The sequence below is a fragment of the Urocampus carinirostris genome, chromosome 7 (assembly GCF_059441175.1).
Source record: "Urocampus carinirostris isolate Australia breed hairy pipefish chromosome 7, RoL_Ucar_1.0, whole genome shotgun sequence".
In the NCBI taxonomy this organism is placed as follows: domain Eukaryota; kingdom Metazoa; phylum Chordata; class Actinopteri; order Syngnathiformes; family Syngnathidae; genus Urocampus; species Urocampus carinirostris.
In genome coordinates this window covers 32,267,328-32,291,017 of record NC_142355.1, presented here as the reverse complement: position 1 = coordinate 32,291,017, position 23,690 = coordinate 32,267,328, and the positions used below count along the sequence as shown (strand labels likewise).

General features: G+C 41.3%; 1 protein-coding gene and 3 non-coding genes across 5 annotated transcripts in view; all 4 read right to left on the bottom strand.

Annotated features, from left to right (window-relative positions):
* Positions 1–2,776: 2,776 nt before the first annotated feature.
* Positions 2,777–23,690, bottom strand: part of LOC148362980 (uncharacterized) — a 57,451-nt gene continuing 36,537 nt past the window's right edge. Inside the window, exons 1-2 of one of the 2 annotated variants that reach the window (XM_088340579.1) lie at positions 20,672–22,451; positions 3,204–3,241 (exon numbers count right to left, since the gene is read on the bottom strand). In XM_088340579.1, coding sequence (XP_088196705.1) covers positions 3,228–3,241; positions 20,672–21,395 — 738 coding nt within the window. In that variant the 5' untranslated portion in view covers positions 21,396–22,451 and the 3' untranslated portion in view covers positions 3,204–3,227. Of the gene's footprint in view, positions 3,242–20,671; positions 22,452–23,690 lie in introns of those variants that run through there. The other variant, XR_015850941.1, reaches the window with a different exon arrangement.
* On the bottom strand, positions 10,467–10,603 carry LOC148363007 (U4 spliceosomal RNA). Its single transcript, XR_015851034.1, has one exon. It is a non-coding gene; the product is annotated as a U4 spliceosomal RNA (small nuclear RNA).
* On the bottom strand, positions 13,120–13,258 carry LOC148363006 (U4 spliceosomal RNA). The gene has a single exon (XR_015851038.1). It is a non-coding gene; the product is annotated as a U4 spliceosomal RNA (small nuclear RNA).
* On the bottom strand, positions 17,112–17,252 carry LOC148363005 (U4 spliceosomal RNA). Its single transcript, XR_015851030.1, has one exon. It is a non-coding gene; the product is annotated as a U4 spliceosomal RNA (small nuclear RNA).

Genomic DNA, 23,690 nt, shown 5'->3' with positions numbered 1-23,690 from the left:
ATCATCATGTCATTATTCACAAAAAGTCTCAAGGGGCTGCACAAACCTCCACTGCACCATCCTCTGTTCTAAAACCTACAAGAGGGTAAAAAAAACTCAAAGATTTCAGGATGAGGAAAATGAAGAAACCCTGAGACGGGGCCACACATGAAATAATCCCCCTTCCAGGATGACCAGGCTATAATGAATGTTGAAAGGGCATCCACAGATAATAAATACACTGACATCAACATAATTTCTAGTTGACAGCTTCCTGTTCCTGTTCCTGATGCGGCACGTTCTCGATGATGGCGTACATCAGGGGCAAGTTCCGTAACGATGGCTCAAAATGTATGGACCGTGCAACAATCAGGCTCATTTTTCTCCCACAAGGACAAGAGGACAAGAGTCTGGAGCCAACTGATGTAGCCCTGGTGTGTTTTACATAACAAGCCCAAGTGGCGTAAAAAAAAAAAACTTCATTCATTCAAAGAAAACACCGTTGATTCAAACAACGAGCAAAAACACCTGTTGTCAAGACCAGAACAGAAGGAGGACCCAGATGCGTAACGTTACTCACAAGTTTCTTTGAAATATAGAGGAAAGTCAGCGCCAGCGATCCGGTGCTCACGGGATCTGAGCGTGTTCTGAATGTGGAAGTGGATCTTTCGGAGCTGGAGATCGTAGCGTAGTTAGACGGAAAAACAGGTCGTGGACGGGAGAGCAGAACGTGGTCGGGGTCAGAAACGGGTCGTTAGCCGGGACGGGAGATCAAAACGTAGTAGGGGTCAAAAAAACAGGTCGTAGCAGGAGACAAACAGGGAAATCAGGAACGGACGAATGGAAAACGGGACCGACGAGAGTCATAGTCAAAAAATGCTTGCCTTGTGAAAATAGAGGTTCACTGATGGACTGACAACAGGCGAGTGAAAGGACTGAGCTTAAATAGGACGGGGAACCAATCAGGTAACCAGCAGCAGCTGGCACCAAACGAGCGGGCATAGGTTAGTGCAATGAGTAATGATGACATATGTACTATCTGACAAACATTATTCTTTTTAATTCTTGTAAGTTTAGAAATCGGTAATTTTATCACACAACTTGAGACAACCTTTAAAGAAGCTGACACGTTTGGCCGCCATCTTACCACTTCAGAAGACCATTTGATGAAGGCAGTGTGTCCCAGTCGTGCTATTAGCATTTAACTGTATGTTAACTTCCACAGCTAAGCCCTGCATGTGATGGTAGCCAAGTACCTTCATTAAGGCATTTTCTCCTATTGTTTCCTTCTTAAGCCAAATATGTTAACAACTTGGTTGCAGGCTGTGGCTCGCCGCTAGCCACTTTTTTTATTGTTAGCTTCTCCACGTAAAGAAAGCTTGCATTGTCAATACTTATTATTCCTTAGCTTTTCATGTTATTCACTTGATTCAAGAGTATGGCTTGCTACAATTACACATTGTGAGCTAAATTGTGTGACAAAGCTTGCATTTTCAACTGCTACCTTCTTTAGCCTTTAACGTTAGCTGCAAGTTATGGGTGGCCACCAACCGCTACTGTTATTGTGAGCTTCTCTATGTAAATGAAGCTTGCATTTTAAACTCGTTTTTTCACTGTTACCTTCTTATCCTCTCAGGTTAGCCAATTGTGTATAACGAAATTGTGAATAAGCTTAATTGCTGTTAAGATTGTCGAGAAAAATTGTTCAAACCTCAAAATTGTTTATTTGCTGTTAATAGTGTCTATAAAATTGTTCAAACCAAACTTGGCTGCAAGTTCGGGGTGGCCGCTAGCCGATATTGTTACTCTTAGCTGCTCTGTGTAAAAAAAAGCTTGTATTTTTCACTTCTTTCCCAGTGTTACCTTCTTTAGCGTCTCATATTATTTGGCCGCAGGCTTTGGCTCACCACTAGCCACTATTGTTACCTTTCCTTGTCCTTTAGTGTCACTCGCGTTCCACTGCTGAACTGAGTTTTGTGATTCTTCTTTGCTCTTGAAATCTTTTACTGGCCTTTTCAGAAACTTCTCCCGCTAGCTGCTAAAGTTAGCTACTTAAACCAACTATGATTAACTCTAGTAAGTTGCTCTTTCCAAGCGCCCCAGCTGTGTCCAACTTGCACAGTCTTATGTTGCCTCGGTTGCCAATTGGCCCTGCCTGTTGGGCGCCAGCTGCGGCTCGTTGACTAATTGGCTTCCCTCATATTTAAGCTCAGTTCTCTCACTCACCCTTTGTCAGTCTGTCAACGAACCTCTACACCCACAAGACATGTGTTTTGACCCTGTCTGGTTTCACGTCTATCTCGTCCTGTTTGATTTCGATCTCCAGTGTCTGGTATCGTTCCCGTCTATCTCATCCGGCTTGTTATCGGACTCCAGTCTCCAGTTTCTGGTATTGATCCCCTCTGTCTCTCCCTGTCTGTTACCTTGCAACAATCCCCAGTATTGGGTATTGTCCCCATCTATCTTGCCTGTGTGATATCGTACTCCAGTCACCAGTGTCTGATATCTGTCTCAAGTCTCGTGAATCTGATATCAATCCTGCCTGTCCCGTCCAGTATCGACCCTATCAGTCCGGTATCCGCTCTTGTAACTGGTATCGATCTCGTCGGCCTCTGGCTTCCTGTTGTTCCACGCCAGACTTCTGCCTTAATTATTCCGCCCAGCGACCGCCGAATCACTGGCGTTTGTATTAACGTGCATGACTGCCCCATTTCCCGTAAAATAAACCTTGTGTGAGAAACGTTATGCATCTGGGTCCTCCTCCTGTTCTGGTTCTTGACATATGTTGCCTCTCAAGGGTATTACCACCAGCTTTCATGTCCTGTTGCTGGCTGAAATTCATGCAAGAAAATATGGAGCTAGGCTTTCAAATTTTGCTAACCTTAGGGCTTGCATAGTGTATTTACTTTGAATGCACACCATTATAAGTTACAATAACCTTTAGTAGTGAATTACTACAAACTGTCAATTGAAGCGAATAAAATTCTGGCCCTAGCAAAAAAGGGCAGAGATGGAAGCGAGAAAAAGAAGTGGAAAAGCCTCGATGCTCACTGGCCAGTTATTATTCATCTCGCCTTTCGTAGCATAACAAAATGGAGAATAGACGTCAAGCGCCGCTGGCAACAGGAGATGAGAGTTGGTCATGTCTTGAGTCAACGAGCCGAGGGCTCAGACAGCTTTGTGGATCAGCTCCATAGCAAACAGTACCAAGGTCAGCAGAGTGCCAGGCTTCAGGATACTTTGGAGATCTATCTGCGACCGCCTAGAAACACAAAACAAACATAACTGTGAGACAATGTTGATGTTTTTGAAAGAAATGTCCAGTTTAGGATTAAGAGATAGATAAGCGGAGGACCTTCAAGAGTTACAACCAGTCTTCAAAGTCTCATTACACTGTAGTTACTGGTTTTAAGATTAAAAGCAAAACATGATTGCTTAAAGCTAACTTGTTAATCAAAAGCAAATTTGTTAATTAGCCAATCGTGATTAGTTAAGTGTATAATATTAGTATACAAAGCAAGGGAAAATCGACTGCCAACAATTAGTTGTTTCCCTACAGTGCAGACACTCATCATCTAAGGGGAATGCATAACTTCAAGGTCCAGTATTCTCGTACAACATTGAAAAGGCATTGGTACTTATTTAGGGAATTATTTAGATTACAACCTTAAAATGTCCTTCATTTATATAAATCAAAAATATTGTATATCATAATAATTTTAGATATGTGAAAGAGGGTTGATATATTAAGAGTTTTTGAGTTATATATGTTTATAGGAGTCGCCACGGTACAATTGTAGGTTTGATATTGGCCGTTTAACTGAAATATAATTGAAATTGCATTGTGACGCAGTGCAATAGTGTACCTGAAAAACACTGACTTTGTTTTAAGGATTTGTTATTTGAGTGATGGTGTCAAGACCAGAACGGAGACAGGACCCACTTCCGTGCGTTTTTATTGGGAGGAAGGGAAAGGATAGTACACACGATCCGTAGATCGCGGGGAGCAGGTTGCACGAACGCGGAAGTGGTATTTCCGTGGTGAGCGATGGCGGTGTCGAAAGCGAAACAAAAACAGATCAGTAGCCGGGACGGGGGAGCAAAAATCGTGGTCGAGATCAGAAAAGGGGTCGGAGCCAGGAAACAGACGGGAATCAGAGCAGGAGAGAGTCAGGGTCAAAAAGCTTGCCTAGTGTAAGCTGAGGTTCGCAGACGGACTGACAACTCGTGACAGGAAGACGGGGGCATAAAAAGAGAAAACGCTGGCCAATAAGAAGCAGGTTTTGATGGCACCAACCAATTAAGGCGAGGAAGTTTGCAAGTCGGTGACTTTGATAGGCTTGTGTAAGCTCTTAGTCAACAACTTGCCATGATGCCTGATCATTTAAATGAGTTGATTCCCTCAAAAATGAGTTTATTGATCAGTACTTTCATTCCTGCTACAATTTTTCCCTCTCCCCTTTTTCCCACAGGGTTTCTATTTTGTTAAATAGCAATGTGACTTTCTCATGTCAACGAAGTCTTTGTTTCTTTCTTAAAACTCCTTGCCATGTAAATAATGCGTAGTTTGTTGGAATAAATCCAAGTGCATTATTTATGTATGTGTCTATACAGTTTTCATTTGGACTGATCAATCATTATCACTGAACTGCAAAATCAATAATTTTGAATTAAAATACAATATGTTTAGAGTATCGCTTCCTTTATGATAAATACTAAAGACAAAAAGAGGCTATTTTGGTAGGAAATTTGTGGGGTAAAGGGTGAGCACCACAGGCTGGCCGAATCGTAACCACCAAATTAGATTCTGAACTTAAAAAATATGATTATCTCTACAGTATTTATTGTATTGTTGAATTGTACAGATGTTTTTTGTGCAAATATTTTGTTGTTTCCTTTTTTTAATTAGTGGTTGATGTTGTTTTATGTTGTTGTTTATTTTGCTGTGCCTGAAGAAAAAGACACACACAAACAAACAGTCAACCGAACTGTCATAGATCAAATGTTCTTCTATTATATACGAGGTCTGGAAATATTTTTATCCAGCCAATAACTACAAATAAGGAGGATTTGATGTTGTTCATACAGAACAAACAGAAGTGAGGCCAGATGGTGTTGTTATTTCACACTATGTGATTCTGGAACACCAAATGCATCCTCTCTCATCCGCATATTTTCCTCGCAATTATTGTTTTCTAGTCATTTCAACACTTTAAATACACAGGGTGCATTAGTTGTGAACGTACATCATAGATGAAATAAACTCCGCAAATGGACGTTTTGGACAGATATCCAATAAATCTTGTAGCCGCCCACTGAGTTTTGTATTGACATTTCTAAACCACATTTCTAGTAAAGCCGCCTGCTGACATCCGAGTCCTTTGTGTAGAATACGTACGGAAAATCTTATCGACCTCTCCTATTATTCTAGTTAAAGACATAAAAGATGCGTGAGATTTTCAGCAAAGGCAGGTTCCGATTCCGGTGAGAAATAAAAGCAGTTGGGATAATTGCGGCATGACCTTTCAGAGCCCAATGATTCAATTTGTTTATAGCAGAGCATTTGTAAAGGGACAAAGTGCTTCACTGTGGGGACCCCATTTCCACCATCTTTTACCAGCATCATCATTGCGACTCTTTCTGATGTCTGCTGTTTGAACATCAATAAGACAGAAAATAACAGCTGGTAGGTCAGTTTGAGTGTGTAGCACCTTGTAAATTTGATTCTATATCTACACTGAATAAAATAATTTCATTCCAGGTTACGGACAAAATCTTAAAGTAACAGTGTTCCATAATTTAGCAGTATCGGTCGTTGTAGCCTAGAATGGATCTGAAGCGTATGCATTCAAAGCAGACCAACTAAGGAAGCCCGAAGAATACCACTTGGAAAAATGTAAAAGCCTTCTCTTGCATGAGCTCAGTGAATTTCAGCCAGCGACAGGACAAAAAAGCTGATGTTTACTCGCATGCGATACTAAATGACCAAGCAACCTGGATACACCCAGAGCCACTGAAAAGAACCAGCTACTGGAGTTGGACAAAACTGGTGTAAGTGGCTAATTTTGTCGGTTAGCGTGAGAAGATACTGAAAAGGCCAGTAAAAGATTGTCAAGAACATAGCAAAATTTCTCAAGCATCAGGATCCTAACGTTGAAATTAACACTATAGGACGGAGCAGTTAACAATAACATTAGCGGTGAGTGGCAACCCACAGCCTGCAACCAAGTGGCTAACATGGCTGGCTAGAGAAGGAAACAGTAGGGAAAAAGTCATGCGGCAATGTGACCAACACATGAAGGGCTCAGCTGTTTAAGATAAGTGACCGTTAATTTCTAAAAGCATCACCGGGACAAACTAAATTGCGAAATGGTCATTCAGGCTTCCACTGTAGTAAGATGGCGATCAAACATGTCAAATTATTCAAACGAAGTCTCAAAATTTGTAATACGTATAGTCAAAAATCTCCAAACCTACGAGTCTTAAAAAATATATATTTATAATTTAATACATGTGTTTTATGCTTATTATTTTAGTCAATAGTGTTTTACCTTAATGAATGAAGTAGTTTTACACCACTAGGGGACACTATATAATAGGCACTGTGGTTTTAAAGTGACAATGTGTAATAATGCACAAATAGAAGTTGCTATATCATTGTATGGGGCCTAAAAAAAGTTCCTAAAAGAATAATCTTACAATATCACATAACAAAAATGCACATTTGCATTTGACACGTATGTTTTATTGTTGACCATTTGGAAAATTGATATCTTAAACCATATCTGAACTAAAAAACAATCAGTGATTAACTTGATAACGGATTAGTAGTTGAATAAAAGATTAGTTGTTGCACAAGTTCTGACATCGCGGCAACGTTATTTGTTAAATAAAATAAGATGATGAATCGTCATAAATAATATTTACCTTTACTTCATATAACACAATTCTGTTTGGATAACCTTTAACGTTGATAACAAGTGCCAAGAAAAAACAGATGAGACACGGTGGGGTCATGACACATGGAGTCAGAGATAGATAGGGAATTGTTCGAACTTCACAGCTGAGCACTGATGCTATTCGATCAAACAGCAGAAAATAAACGTCAGACCTTTTACTAATAAAGGCAAAACCAGAGAAGGGTATTCCAGACTTAACACGCTTCGACGTTCGCGGATTCAGAGCTTCGCGGGCCTAAAAATTAATAATAATAAGATTTTAAAAAAAAGATATATATATATATATATATATATATATATATATATATATATATTTAGCATTTTTGAAGTGGCGTCGCTACTTTGTGGTTCCATGTTCGCGGGTTCAGAGCTTCGCAGGTCTAAAAAATAATAATAATAAAACAAAGTAATTTTTTTTTTTTAAATTGAGCATTTTTGAAGGGGTCTCGCTACTTCGTGGTTCCACGTTCGCGGGTTCAGAGCTTCGCATGTCTAAAAAAAAATAATAATAAAACAAGATAATTAAAAAAAAAAATTAAGCATTTTTGAAGTGGCGTCGCTACTTTGTGGTTCCACGTTCGCGGGTTCAGAGCTTCGCAGGTCTAAAAAGTAATAATAATTAAATAAAATAATACAAAAAAATTATTAAATGAATTTAAAAAAAAAAAAATGTTTGAAGCATTTTTGAAGGGGCGTCGCTACTTCGCGGACTTTCACTTATCGCGGGTGGTTTTGGTCCCCATTAACCGCGATAACCGAGGTCCCACTGTATATATATATATATATATATATATATATATATATATACATATATATATATATATATATATATATATATATATATATATGTACCGTATTTTCCGCACTATAGGGCGCACCGGGTTATAGGGCGCACCCCCCAAAAATAGTTTTTGGTCCTATATCTTCCATAGATAAGGCGCACCGGATTATAAGGCGCTACAATGGGAACGTCGACAAAACAGTCAGATGATTCAGTCCAACTGATTACCCCCTTAACATTCCCAAAGCTTGCAAAGAAGCAAATACGTTTCGTAGACACGTGCGGATGCGGTGTCCGTACGATGTCACTCAAATGCATCATTTCAAATATCAATCGGAAGGTTAAAGTCTTGGGATTCAAGAAATGCCAACCATTCCTTAGTTTCTGTTTTCTTTTTCGCTCGCAACTTTACTGTGCATATGACAATAAACACTTGAGTTTAATTCACTCAACTCATCACAGCAACATCAAGATCGTTCTAAAACAAGATATCGGGAAAATATAAAGCCGCATAGCTCACCTAAGTTCTCACGTTCAATAATGATACGCAATCATGGTCTTCTTACAACCGTGAGTGTAGTAAATCCAGGAGAGTAAAATGTTTACAAATACAGACTAATGAAACATGTTTCTTTATGGCGTAGTTTAGCAAGCTTGCTATTCAGTCATCTATTTCGGCCAATTGCAGGGTTTGTTTTGGCCCTCTAGCCTATCCGAGGCTCCGAATAACTTCAGCCAATAGCGATCGATTTAATGGATGATTGACACATCTTTTTCGGCCAATTGCAGCGTTTGTTTTGGCCCTCCAGCCAATCCGAGGCTCCGAATAACTTTAGCCAATAGCGATCGATTCAAATGATGATTGACACATAGGTTAGCCAATGAAACGCCGGTATATAAATCCCAGCATACACCGCGGACTACTCCACGTTCGGGGGGAAATCGAGTCGGCGGCCGTTGTGTAAGTTGCGAGACCTTGCGATTTAATATTGAGCCATATATAAGGCGCACTGTATTATAAGGCGCATGGTCAGCTTTTGAAAAAAATTAAGACTTTTAGGTGCGCCTTATAGAGCGGAAAATACGGTGTGTATATATTAAATATATATATATATAAATATATATACATATATAAATATAAATATGTATACATATATATATGTATGTATATTTATATGTGCAGCACAGTTCATGTCTTGGGAACCTCCTGCGTGGGTTCAAATCCAGCTCCAGACTTCCTGTGCGCAGTTTGTATGTTCCCCCCGTGCTTGCGTGGGTTTCCTCCGGGCACTCTGGTTTCCTCCCACATCCCAAAAACATGCATTTCAGGTTAATTGACCGGTCCAAATTGTCCCTAGGTGTGAATGAGCGAGTGAGTTGTCTGTCCCTGTGTGCCCTGCGATTGGCTGGCAACCAGTTAAGGGTGTCCCCTGCCCACTGCCCGATGATTGCTGGAATGGGCTCCAGCACCCCCGTGACCCTACTGAGGATAAGCGGTGTAGCTAATGAGATGATATATATATATATATATATATATATATATATATATATATATATATATATATATATATATATATATATATATATATATATATACACACACACATATATACATGAATACCTCATACCGGGGATTGTGGTCTACATTAACTGCGATGAACGAAGGATTACAGTACATACATATTTGACCAATCGACATCCATTATCCTGTAAATATTACCTATCCTTCTGTTTAATCAATGACAATCAAGGCTATTCTAGTCCATTGCATTCAATTCTTTGATAAGATGTTAGATGAGGTCTGCCCGACCAATTTGCAAATAGAAAAGAAAGGCCGTACAGATTTCAATCACAGAACTTGAAAACACAAAACGGGCCAAATGGATACACTGGTTTCCATAGCAATGGTTTGCACAGTCACATGGTTACCTAGGAACAAATCCGGTGGAGCAGCGGATGCGTTGACGCCCGGCAAAGCTCTGGCTCAAGACCAACCGAGCCACATGTAGCAGTTTAATATCCAGCACTTGAACCACAATCTCACTTAATGCAACCTAATTACATTTAACACATGTCTGGAGAGAACATTGACTTACAAGCTAAAAGAAAGGGCAAGTTGGGAATCTATACTAATGACCACGATGTACTTGAAAGCACATAGTACTTGGCAATTCAAGAATTGAGTTACTTGGACAAGGATGCCCTCTAGCGGCCGGTTTGAAGCAATGTATGGAAACCGAGCAGTTTAATTCTCAACAGAAAATCTGTTTGCAGCATTGTATAGAAACTAATCTTTAATCCTGAATGGGGTTTATAACTTAATTCATGTCAAATGCATTTGCATGATACACTTTAAATACATTAAAGGCTGTTTAGTTTTACGGATTGAACAGTCTCCTATGAGACTTCTAAAACTATGTCTAAATAAAAGCGACAATGGCAAAGTATTAGGAAGGGTATCAACTAGTAAACTTTGTGGGTTATCACATTGCTGAGTGACAAAAACATCAGCTCGTGGAAAACTGTCCACGGCAACTGTTTCCATTTTATATGCCATGCAAACGTTAATGAATTATTTGGTTTATTTAGACATAAGTAATCTGAACTAGATTGCCCACTGTAGGTCTGATTGCGGCAATGATAAAGAAATGAGCAGGTTAATTCATGATCTTGTGGAACGGTAGTCTCAAATTGCTATTTTTGCAAATTCTTGTAATTCAATATCATTTACTTTGACAAAGTAAGAGTCTCTGACGAGACTGTCAACAATTGCCGTTGTTAATGTTAAATTGACAACAGCGGGGTATTAGTTAAAGTTTTCAACTAGCAATAATCACGCCTCGATTTAACCTCATAGGCTATAATATTGCCACTGCGCAAAGAAAACCAAAGAAATCTACCCACCCCAAAAACTCCCCACACCGACGGTTTTTATTTCATTTGTCATGCAAATGAAAATGTGTGCAGCTGATTGCATTTCACCTTTGCTACATTGAGCTATTCACGTGTTTAAAAACATGTGTGTCATGCACTTAGTTCATTCATTTCATAAACAGGAATACAACCCTGACGTTAATTATATTTTAAGTATCAATAGGCTAACAATAACCGAGTGTGTGGTGACAAAAGCGATGACGTAATACCCTTGCAGAAACAGTGTCTAGAGTGGCCTGATTTAATTAGTCATTCCCTGATAATGTGGGGCAAGAAAATAAAGGGGAAAAAAATCAGGAATGAAATGTATCTTTAACTCCCAACTGTACATTGGCCGGAAGCCCGAACTAATGGATGACATTTCAGCCCCGAAATTCGGGTCAGGGTACTGTATATAATCTTACATCGAACGAGAATGGATTAACAATGTGCAATTCTCTCATTTGACCGCTAAATGACAACCTGAGTAAGGATAACATTGTGGAGCCTTAGGCATATGCACAAGAATGGTTTTAAGTGTCAAATTGAAGGAAGATCTTGAAATTTAAGGATTACATCTCATTTACTGTAAATCATCGTATCATTATTTAGTCGATGATGTTCATAGACAGCTTTGACTAGTTCATCCCTTGTATACATATTACATACACCTCTAATCATTGCAACTTTTGCAGTCACTCAAACAGTGTCTGTAGCCTTCAACCAGGAGATGTCGTCAGGTGGTGTCCAACCGTCACTCAGTGATTCGACCCTTAACCACAATGCCCTTGAGTTGCCGGGCCGACAGTGATGGCCAGTCACTGGCCATCTCCTCCTGGTCCCCAGCTAAACTCCTCTCTCCTACTCCAGAGCCAGCAAGAGGCTCTCTCCGCCGCTTCCCCCACCCTTTTGGCAGCTGCCTTCCTGTCCCTTCCACTTATTCCCAGAACCATAATGTCTGGGACTGGGAATAGCCAGGTCTGCCATCCCTTGTCCCTGAACTGTTGGACCAGTTCTTGATATTTGGCGTTTTTTCCTTTCATGGGCTTCACTGCATCCTGCTTCCCAAGGTACAGTTACCTCAATCAGGATGATTTTTTGAGCCTCTTCTGACCAAATCCCGATGTCTGGCCTCAAGGAAGTTTGGACTACCTGGGGAAAGTGTAATTTCCTTCCCAGGTCTACCCTCATCTCCCACGCTGGTGCTGTTTGCAAGAGGCTCTTTTTGGTCTTCTTGGAGAATGCTGGTTTCTCCCCTTCCCTGACGAACTGGATGGAATATATTGGACTGGGTTGAGGTTGGTGAGTCTTCCGCCTTCCCTGCTCCAAGATGCAAGCCAGTGCACCGAGGACCTTATCATGGCGCCAGCGGTATCTGCCCTGGCTAAGAGCAGTCTTGCATCCTGCCAGAATAAGCGCCAGTGTCCCTCTCCCACCACAGAGCCTGCTCTGTGGGTCCTCCCTCAACCCCCACCTGTGCAGGTTGGTTGGGGTTGGAAGGGTGTCGTACACTGACCACAGCAAGAAAGAGATCCGGAATGGTTCCAACCTCCAGAGTTTTGGCCAGGTGATCCTTCGCTGTGGTAGGTCCCACTTCGTCCAGGCTTCTTGGACTCCAAGCTCCACCGCCCTGGACCACCTGCCTTCCTCCTCCAGTTGACGGACCTCGGCCTGCACCATGTCTCTCCTCTGCCTTGGATCAGCTTTTGACCATTGCTGGAAATGAGTAGACTTTAGTCCCTGACGCCCTATGCATGGATTTCCGATGACATCTTTCAACCTCAGCCTGCCTTCTGCCTGATATACTTGGCTGGCTGCTGCCCATTTACGCCCCGATATTGTAATCATGCCCGTGCCCCTAACCATCTCGTCGCTGGAATCTTTTGAGCATCATGACAGCCCTACACTTGGCCACTTTGAACTCTTCAACTACCAAAGACAGGGGACACTGCAGCTGCCCTGACCTAATGTAAAGCCCTAATGATGTGAAGCTTGCTGGAATCCCAAGCCACCTGCGGAGATGTTTATTTGCCCTCTCAATTCCTTCAACCGCCGTAATAGAGATTTCATAGATCGTTAGCCGCCACAGCAGTCTTGGTAGGAGACCGTCCTGGAACAACCAAGTCTTGAACTTGCCTGGTAGGCCTGATCGCTCAATCCTTTACTGTCCTGAGAACGCTGCCCCTCTCTCCCAGAGATGAATTGTACCACTTTCCGAGGCATTTTATTGGGTTATCTTTGATTGATGGTATGTTTTTGCCTTGGATTCGAAGTTGAAACCTGCTTGTGACCTTGGACTAGAATGGTTTTAAGTGTCAAATTGAAGGAAGATCTTGAAATTTAGGGAGTACATCTCATTTACTGTAAACCATCGTATCATTATTTAGTCGATGATGTTCATAGACAGCTTTGACTAGTTCATCCATTGTATACATATTAAACTAAGCAATATATAAATCAATTCATGAATATTACCACCGTAATTAGTATCAATTGAGACAGTCAATAACTATCTAACTGTTTATATTCAAGCCTTCTAAACTGGATATTGGGTAAAGTTTTCAACTAGCAATAATGACTTCTCAGGATATCTTCATGGGCTATGGAACTGCAACTGAGCAAAGCTGATATCTCAGGAAACTACCCATCATCTAATTGCCCACCAACAACCCACACTGAAGGGTTTCACGTGTTTCAAGAGCCTACAAAACATTCAACAAACGTACCCCTGTACCTCATGAATACATGATTAGTACTATTGAATGCAGCATGTTTATTACTCTTAACCAACGAAATGTGAACTGTGCACTAGACCGGCTGCAATTAAATCAGGTTCCAGGTTGTAACCAACTTTTTGAAGCTGAGAGTTACTTTTTTTCTGCTGCTGATAAACACGAATGGCTACAAGTTTGATATTAATTTCCAAGTTATCTTGTTGTACAGTAATTATCTTACTGCCAGGTTGTAATCTTGAAAAGTAGGGTTAAATTAGGCTCAAGTTCAGCAGACATCAACAATTTAGAAACACAATTTGTTGAACTGGAATGAGTAAATGTCACGGTCGCCTTGGTGACCAGTCTGCCCCGCCCCCTGGGCAACAGCTGAAAGCAGTTCCACTAATGGTGGGTCTGTATTTAAGGCTGCATGGTGGGCTCTGCGGTGGCGGGTTCATTACTACTCATTATTCACAATCCCGGTCTGTTATGCCTTGTCCTGTTTTAGTCTGTTATGCCTTGTCCTGTTGAGTTCGTGCCGGAGGAACTCTGTATTGTTCTGTTTTGCCTCGGAGTATTGGGCGACTTTTATTTTATTAAATAAAACCTATGGATCGTCAACGCATTTGAGTTCTCCCTTCATGCCTCCTGCCTCCGTTCTGGTCCGGTCACCTTCCACGCCACCACGTTCTCGTGACAGTAAATAAATGAATGAATATTACCTATCCTTCTTAATATTCTTTCTTAACTATTTTTGTATTTTTGAATCTTTAACTGTGTATCGGAGTGTAACCTCACATCTCGTAACAATATGCACTGTGTTATTTAATCAATGACAATCAAGACTATTCTATTCTATTGCATTCAATTATACGATAAGCTGTTAGATAAGGTCTACCTGACCAATTTCCAAATAAAAAAGACAGGCCATACAGTTTTTAATCAAAGAACTTGGAGACAGTAAGCGGGTCGAATGGATACACTGGTTTCCGTAGCAATGGTTTGCACAGTCACATGCTTACCTAGGAACAAATCCGGTGGAGCGGCGAAAAGGTTGACGCCGGGGAAAGGTCTGGCTCAAGACCAACCGAGTCACATGTAGCAGTTTAATATCCAGCACTTGAACCACAATCTCACTTAATGCAACCTATTTAACACATGTCTGGAGAGAACATTGGCTCAATGAAAGGGCAAGCTGGGACTCTATACAAACTGTCCATTATGTACTTGAAAGCACAAGTGACTAGGCAATTCAAGAATTGAGTTAACTACAATTAAATTGATTAGATTTCATTCAGACCGATGACGTAGTCTCCAAGGAGGCTTGAAAATTGCCAATAAGAAGTTGAAGTCAGCACTAGTAGTACTGGGTCGAGTTTTCAACTTACATTATTCACACCTTAGTTTTACCTCACAAAATGTATATAAAGTTACTGCTGCATGCGTGTGCGAGTTAGCAAAAACCAAGAAAACATCAGCACCCACTAAACACCCCACAACGACCGTCTTTATTTCATTTGGTCATACAGATGACAATGAATGACTTGGTATTTGAATATTTCAGTTACTTAAACAAGGACGCCCCCTGATCTGTTTGCAGCATTTTATGTGGAAACTAATCTTTAATCCTGAATGATGTTATAAGACTTAATTTTCGTCAAAAGTATTTGCATGAAGCACTTAAAATACATTGAAGGCTATGTTCCCTCTAAGCTGCGCACTGGCCGCACAGTCTCAGCGCACAAGAAAATCTATCCAGCGCAATGTTCCCTCTAAACTTTGTGTGTGTACAATTGCACACTACCCAGAGCTTTTCCCAGCACAAGAAAATCTAGCCAGCTCACAAAAATGAGGGCTCGAAATTGCTAATTAAGAATCAAATTAAGTCAAAGTTACAGTGCATTAAAGGTAAAAATACAAGGGTTCCCCTGATGTTGTGTTCTAAATACGGTATTTGGAAGTCAAGGTCGAAGTAGAACGAAGTTGAATAAGGTCAGTAGAGTTTTTCGAGAAGTGGCTTCTTCGGCTCGGCTCGCTAAAAGGAACCGGCTCTTTCGGGTCCTAAACGGCTCTTCAGGTTGTTTTTGCTTCTTTCATGCCTATATGACCAAATATTATGTAAAATTATGCACAAATTGACTTAAAGAAAGGGGGAATAGAACAAAAAAGAAAAAAATACCAAAATGAAAAAGTAGTGAAAAGCTGAGAAAAAAAGAAACAAAAGGAAGAGAAAAAAGAAGGAAAAATTCTGAAAAAAAATAACAACAGAAATAAAGAAAAGAAAGAAACAAAGTAAAAAAAAAGTAAATTGAGAACTAAAAGAAAAAAGTAACAGCTAGGAAAAAATAAACACAATGAGATTTTTTTAAAGGAATTAAAAAAAAATTGAAAAAAAAACAGGGAAAAAGAACAAAAAGTTTGTGTTGCATTCAAATAATTTCCAATTATACCAAGTCAATCTTGTTGCCAACATTATACTTCCACTAAAAAATTTGATTACGTACAGTTCTGTATCGTGCAACCGACTAAATAAGCCACCCAAAAATGTTAGTATTATGCGACAAAAGACACCAGGAAAAAAATTGAAATCTTGTGAAATAATTGTAAAATCAAATGACGTTTGTTGGCAGTACAAGCTTTGCAATAGAACATTAGTCAATTCATTCAAAAGCAAAAAATAATGTTGCATTGCTGGAAACTCAGCAAAATGTAACGTGATGTCAAGTTTTGGACATGTTTAATAATGACTTAGTTGCCACACTTGGGATTGCTGTTGCTCACTGTTGTTTCAAGCGTTGCTCACCGACTTTGTGTGAATGCTCAGACCCGAGGAAAATTGGAGGGAACATTGATTGAAGCTTCTTAAGTTTCACAGATGGCAAGCTATTAGGTGGAGTATCCACTAGTAAATGTAGGCTGTCACATTGCTGATTGGCAAAAACATCTCATCACATCTCATTAGCTGCACCGCTTATCCTCAGTAGGGTCGCGGGGGTGCTGGAGCCCATCCCAGGAATCATCGGGCAGTGGGCAGATGACACCCTGAACTGGTTGCCAGCCAATCGCAGGGCACACAGGGACAGACAACTCGCTCACTCATTCACACCTAGGGACAATTTGGACCGGTCAATCCACCTGAAATGCATGTCTTTAGAATGTGGGAGGAAACTGGCTACAAAGCTAAAAGGTCGAGACACTTGCTCTCAGCCAAGAGGCTAAGTCAAGGTCCTAGCCCCAGAGCCAAGCAGCAATTAGTGCGAATGCACCGTTCCCGGAGGCACTGCAATACCGGGCCGATGCGTGGAGTGGAGAGATCTCATTGGCTGCAAAACTGCCACTGCGCAATGATAATTTAATAAACAAACCAGAAACCAAGTCATCACCCACCCAACCCCCCACAAAGACGGTCTTTCCAAAGGCATGTGAAACAAAAGTCCTAAAACATTCCAACGGAAGGTTTAGATGCATCATCACTTGTTTCGTAACGCAATTTTTTTGCACACGTTTTAAAGGCTCCAAACATACGAGAAACTCGTTGATCGTGCAGGCGTCTAACGACTAGTTGATAATTTTAATTAGGAGTAGCTGGTATACTTACAATATTATTGATATAACGATGAGTACAAGTCAACAAGCCAATTTAAAGATAATCAAATGACACAATGTCTGACGTAGGATGAGTACAAACCCATACTAAGCAGTGCTAAGTAAAAATCGCCAGACATGGATAATTATTTGAAAGATTACTATTACAGTGAAAGTTAGTCTCCGTAGAGACCGTCAAAAATTGCCATAGCCGACTATATTTCAAGTCGTCAAGGCGGGGTATTGGGTAAAGTTTTCATCTAGCAATCATCGTGCCTCGGATAGACCTCATTGGCTACGATACTGCCACTGCGCAAAGCTAATTACTGTAAATTCCGGACTATAGAGCGCACCTGATTGTAAGCCACACCCACCACATTTTGAGAGGATAGTGTTGAAGAAATATAGGTCGAGAATTCGTCTCGTACGCGTTCAAAGAAATGTCGGAATCAGATGTCGTCAGAGGGAGTTCTTGTTTTATTGGTACATCTTCAGCGTCACAAGAAAAACTCAGAAAATCTTAGATACGCGTGGATCTTTATAGCTTTCAACACAGCATATGGAACCGGTTTGGCCCACCCCGCTTACGTAACTTCTTCGGAAATGTTTATCCCTCAGTTTTCTCAGAAAGTATTGGCAGGTCAAAGGCTTCCCTTAAGGAGGACTGTTTGTACTAATTCGTCTGCCAAGACTTTCCCGAAAGTCTGAGGTCAGCACGTTTCTAATTGTTTATACTAATTCGTCTGCCAAGACTTTCCCGAAAGTCTGATGTCAGCACGTTTCTATTCCACAACAAATCCCCCCTTTGGGAGTTCACCTCCCACACTGAACGGAAATTAAAATTGAAAAATTAATACAGGGTAGTGGTAAAGTATCATAAATCATAGCTACCAATACACGAACAGAATTACCCGAATCGAAAATAAAAATAAAATTCTGGCGGTCAGCCTGCTGTGATTATTCTAACTTTTGTTGTTTATGTTTCATTTACAAAAAACCTCCGACACTCCAAACACTTGACTTGGAACATTTCAACCCATGCATTAATCCCCCTCTGCATTTTTCTTTATCCGTACATACTGGATTATACACGTAGACTGCCGATGGTTGCTCGGTACATGATAAAGGTACATGCATATATGAACTGACAAGTGATAACAGCGGTTACAACAGTGCAAACTTCTGGTTATAGTTGTTGATACATTTCAATATGAGTGCATGATTGGATAGTGATAGAGTTTACATATTGGCCTTAGGCCTGACCCCCGTGAACACTTTGAAGACCCTGCTTCGCCGTATTCGTCATCGTGTGTCGTGAAGTCAGATGTCGGAGCATCACGCTCAGTTTCCATGCAGCCCAAAACCCGGAAGCGACGATGCATCCTGACCATCTCAGTCAGCAGCTTACTCCCCGGCAGTGTGACATACCAACAAGAGCATCACAATTAGAAACCAATATATTTGTAGCTATTATTCCTAGCGCTATAGTGTGTTGCGTGTCTAACGAAAGTACTATTGGATGTCGCAATTAGTCCAGATCATCATCCGCAGATGCTCCATTATCTAGTGTAGGTTTTCCTGACTGTTGACGTTTGCCAGATAAAATTCAAGGTGTTGAATTCAGTTGAGTCATCTGTTCTTCCTCGTTAAGAAATAAGCTTGGATATTCAATCACTAACTGTGCTAATTGAGCTTCTGCCACCTTAGTACCAGCCAATACTGTCATTTGTTCTCCAAAAGTCTTAAGCCTTCCTCTTTTTAGAATAGGTATGATACAGAAACACAACAAACACATAACTATTACGACGGTTAGTACAAGAATTCCCCCTTTCGCTAACAGACCACCCCAGTACCCAAATGTAGACGAGAACCAATCAAAGGAGATACTGTTCTTCTCAGTATTTACTGTCACTTCATTGCTTAACTCATGAATCTTTGACATTGCTTTTGTGAAGCTTCCTGATTCGGCTGTATTTATAGGTATATAAGTACAGCATTCCTCTTTTATCATATGACACACGCCTCCTTTACTGGCTAAGAGAAAATCGAGGGCCTGACGATTCTGCCAGGCCATCCTAGATGTCTCATGTAATTGTTCTCCTATTGCACTAAAGGCCTCGTTAGTGTAATTAAGAAAACGTTGTTGGTTGTAATAGATGTAATTAATCCATTCTGCGTTCTTATTTGGGGTTATCCAGATAAATATCGATTCCAATCCAGACTTAATTTCATTCCTAGCTTTAAATTCACCTGGAATTCCTCTCGGTTGTCCGATGGCATCTAGATATACTCGTCCATCCGGAACATATGCTTTCTTAACTCTGGCTTCTCCGGGAGTTCTTAGTACCTCATAAACCCCCTTTTACATTCTCACAAGTGTACACAATCCTATCCAATTTCGTGGGAACCTGTTCCTTAAATAGTCACCCCCACACATCCAGTAACTGTCTACTACTGCTACTGCGACTGATTGATCCCTAAAACAATGTATGTCCGGAATTGTCATTGTTACGTTTTCGCACGACTGATCATGCACACCCGGATTTTCAAACCATATTGTTTTCTCTGGAAATAAAGGTTCCATCTTTGCGTGTGGAAACCAGGATAAAACCCAAGTTGTCTTACACTTCACTGTTGTGTTTCCTACCTCATGTCCAATTAGGCCACTATACTTATACCCACCATTCGCATAACATTCATAGTCAGCGGTTCGATCTACTCGATACCTTGTTGGAGGGCCTTTTTGGTCCGTTGTTCGTTGAAATTCTACACACATCCTATACCTAATTTTCTCAGGTGTTGATGTAAGCCTTGGATAATAATGTCCACCTCTTTGACCAGAAGTAAATCTACATTCTATCGTACACATTGGCAGTGGAGGAGGTTTAACCACAAAGATTTGTGAAGCAAACCTTTGGTCTTTGCAAATTCGCCGCTGCTCCTCTGAACATGTCTTCATATTATGTTTTTATGGAATTACAATTGAAACGCCTGGCGGCGCCATCGAGCATGCTATACATTCTTCATCTGTCATGTCTCTCGCGGTATACCATAACCATCTATACCACGTGTTGTACTTTGCGTTTGACCACCCAAGTTCTTCCGTTGGGTTAAAACTTTTTGGCCTAAATCCACCAAAGCCTAGACGACTGTCCGGACTGTCAACTCCACCATCCGCACAATAGTCTTCGTATGCCAAACTTTTTTGAGTTTTTACTCCAATTGGCTTACCCACTGTATCGTTTTGAGTTTTAACTTCAATTGGTCGTCTTATTGTAGGGCTCATGGTAACACCTTCTTCTAGACACAGCTGCTTTGGCTGTTTAACCTCTGTAACATTTTCCTGTATTTTACGTACTGTTAAGTGTACTCATTTTCGGCCGTTGGCGTGTTGTAACCTCACTCTTCGGTGTTGTCGCCGTGGGTGTAGGTTTCTCTGATTTTTGGTGTATTGTTACCACTCCCGTCTGTATCGTCACCTTAGGTGCTGGAGTGACCCACCAATTGGTCCACCAGCTGTTAGGGTTTGGCTTATTATCCGTTACTTTAGTCTGTACTGTCGTTAACATATTTGGTTTTTGGTATTCAGTCGGCAGGTCGACTGGTTGCACGTCTCTCTTTAGTCGGACTAATCCCATAATACTCGGGATTTTAGTAGTTACAATTTGTTTTCTATTGCGAATTGTACTTTCCAAATTTTCAACCGTTTCGGTATGTTGTACAGTAGTGTCACACTTAACCGGGCTGCTGTCTCTTTGATGCGTCAAGATCTGCAACTGCAGCGCCGCTGTTCGGATCTCCGGCTGCACTTCCGGACCCGCGATTTCCATTTGCCACTGCGATTTCTCGAGCTCTGCTCCTAGTAACAACCATATCAGACAACTTATTACCACACACAACTTTATCATCCACATCTTGTTTTTCTAATTTAACGTTACTGCCCTGTTGATCTTGGTTGGTCTCATTGACGGTGGCAGCGTGAGCCTTGGTACAGTGGTTCAGATGGTACCAGGTTGAGCTGCCCTCGGCCTGGACTGCGGTCGGCGTTGCTCTTACAACGGTGTATGGTCCCTCACGCCTCGGTTGGTTCCACTTTCGTCGGAACACCTTGATGTACACGAGATCCCCTGGGACCACCGTCTTCTCTAATGGTTGTTCGACCTTGGACTCTTGTCTCTTCACCTGCAGGTAGATAGCCTTCTGGATAGCCGTCAATTGTCTCATATAGTCTCTCAGTTCAGTTTGTAGTTGCTCAAGCGGCGGCCCCTTATAGGGACCTCTCAGATGCGGCGCTGGCATTGGTCTGCCTGTTAGCATTTCATGCGGTTTTAAATGTGTGATCCGATGAATTTGCATACGATAACTCATCAGCGCTAACGGTAGCGCATCCACCCAGTTGAGCTTAGTACTCGCACAGATCTTGTTTATCTTTGATTCTAATGTTCCATTTACTCTTTCCACCATCCCCTGACTTTGTGGGTGATACACCGCACCCAACCGTTGTTTAATGTGTAATTTTTGTAGGATGCCCTTCACGACTTTTTGAACAAATCCCGCACCGTTATCTGAGCTTTTTTCTGACGGAATGCCAAATCGCGGAATAACTTCTCTGATCAAAAACTTAATTACTGTTTCCGCACCTATATCTTTTCATGGTACTGCTTCAACCCAACAACTAAATCGGTCGATCACGACAAGCATATATCGTTTTCCTTGGACTGTCTTTATCATATCTACATAATCAATAACGAGATGCTTAAACGGCCCCTGTGGGACTGGAATAAACATTTCCTGATATTATTCTCTGCACAGATTTCACACTGGTTGAGCACTTTGTCTACCGTGGCCTGTAAATATGGAGACCAGTAACCTTGTTTCTTCAGCTTTCTTACAACCTCCCCCATGCACAATGATCTATATTGTGCGCTTTCGATATCAACATAGTCAGCAGTGACACTGGAGCAATAATCAGTCCTTCATGTGATGTCCAAAGTCCTTTATCATCACAGGTAGCACCCCTCTCTCTCCACAGTGTCTTTTCGTTCAGACTTGCGTTGCCTTGAATCAGAGTTATATCTTCTGGCGTTGCTATCGGTTCCAGTGAAACCATAGGCGCGAGGACAGCAACTTTGCACTTTGACACTTCTTTGGCTGCTTCATCCGCTGCATTATTCCCACGTATTACTGCATCATCTCCTCTTCTGTGTGCCTGGCACTTGATGATGGCTAATTTCAATGGTAACATCATTGCAGACATTAGTTCCGTGATTTGTTGATGATGTTGAATTGGGCTTCCATCCGATTTTTTGAATCCTATTTGCTTCCAAACAGTTCCAAAATAATGGCAAACTCCATGTGCATAAGCCGAGTCGGTGTATATGTTCGCAGTCTTTCCACTTACTAGCTTACACGCTTTTGTCAAGGCTTTTAGTTCTGCACGCTGAACCGAACAGGGCTGTTCACTTTATTCCGCTTTCTGCGTCACATACTGCTCAGCTTCTTGACTGAACACTGCGTAGCCAGCATGATTTCCTTGGTAATCTGGGAAGCACGATCCATCAACGAAATATGTCAGGTCTGCATTTAGTAGCAGAGTGGACTCCAAATCCAATCGCAACCTGGTGTACTTCATCGTGTCTGCAACGCATCCGTGTGCTTGAGCCTAAAAATCAAACGGTATGGTGTTAGCCGGATTTGTTGTATTACATCTTTTCAATGTAATGTCCGGGTATGTCAACAGTGGCATGAACTACAACCTGAGTAACAACGAACTTGCCTTGATTTATCAGTTCTGAGATTTTGTGATGGGTGAAAATTATCACTGGATAGCCCATAGTTACCGTTGTGGCCTTTTCATATGCATAATGAACTGCAGCCAAGCCTTGGTAACATGGCGGCCATCCTTGAACGACATTGTCAAGTTTGGTGCTGTACTAGGCAATTGGCTGTTTTTGTCTACCACTGCACGTCTCTTGCATTAACACAGCTGAAGCATACATATTGTATCGATTTGCTACGTATAGCAGAAATGGTTTTGTGTAGTCCGGTGTTGCCAGAGACGGCGCTCTTTGCATTTCTTGCTTGATGTTTTCGAAAGCGCCTATCGCAATGTCTGTCCATTCTAGTTTTGCTCTTAGCATCGTTGTTCCTGCTTCTTTCATCAAGTCCCTCAATGGGTTGGTCTTCCATGCGTCCTCAATCCACTCAGAGCTGAATCCCGTCATTCCAAGGAAGGTCATCATTTGTCCAACTGTCTGAGGTTTTGGAGCTTTGCTGACTCCCTCGAGCTGCTCTGGTGTCATTGCAACGCTTCCTTGTGAAATGAGTCTACCCAGATATTCCACTTGCGGCTGACAGTATTGTAATTTGGCTTGTGAAGCCTTGTGTCCTGTTTCAGCCAGTCTTTGTAGGACTCTGATTGAGTCTCTATGACATTCTTTGAGTGTTGCTGAGCAGATTAGCAGGTCGTCAACATATTGTATCAGTGTACTGTCAATGTCTTGGCCTTCCAGGTCATTACGTAGTACTTGGTTGAACATATGAGGACTATGTTTGAAGCCTTGTGGCAGACGTGTGTAACTGTACTGCTTACTTCGGTATGTGAATGCAAAGAAATACCATGAGTCTTCAGACAACGGAATACTGAAGAATGCTGAACAAAGATCAATTACTGTGAAGTACTTTGCGCTTGATTTGGAACTTCAGCTGGCCAATCTTGGACAACCTAATTTGCCGCTCTCAAATCATGCACCAATCTGT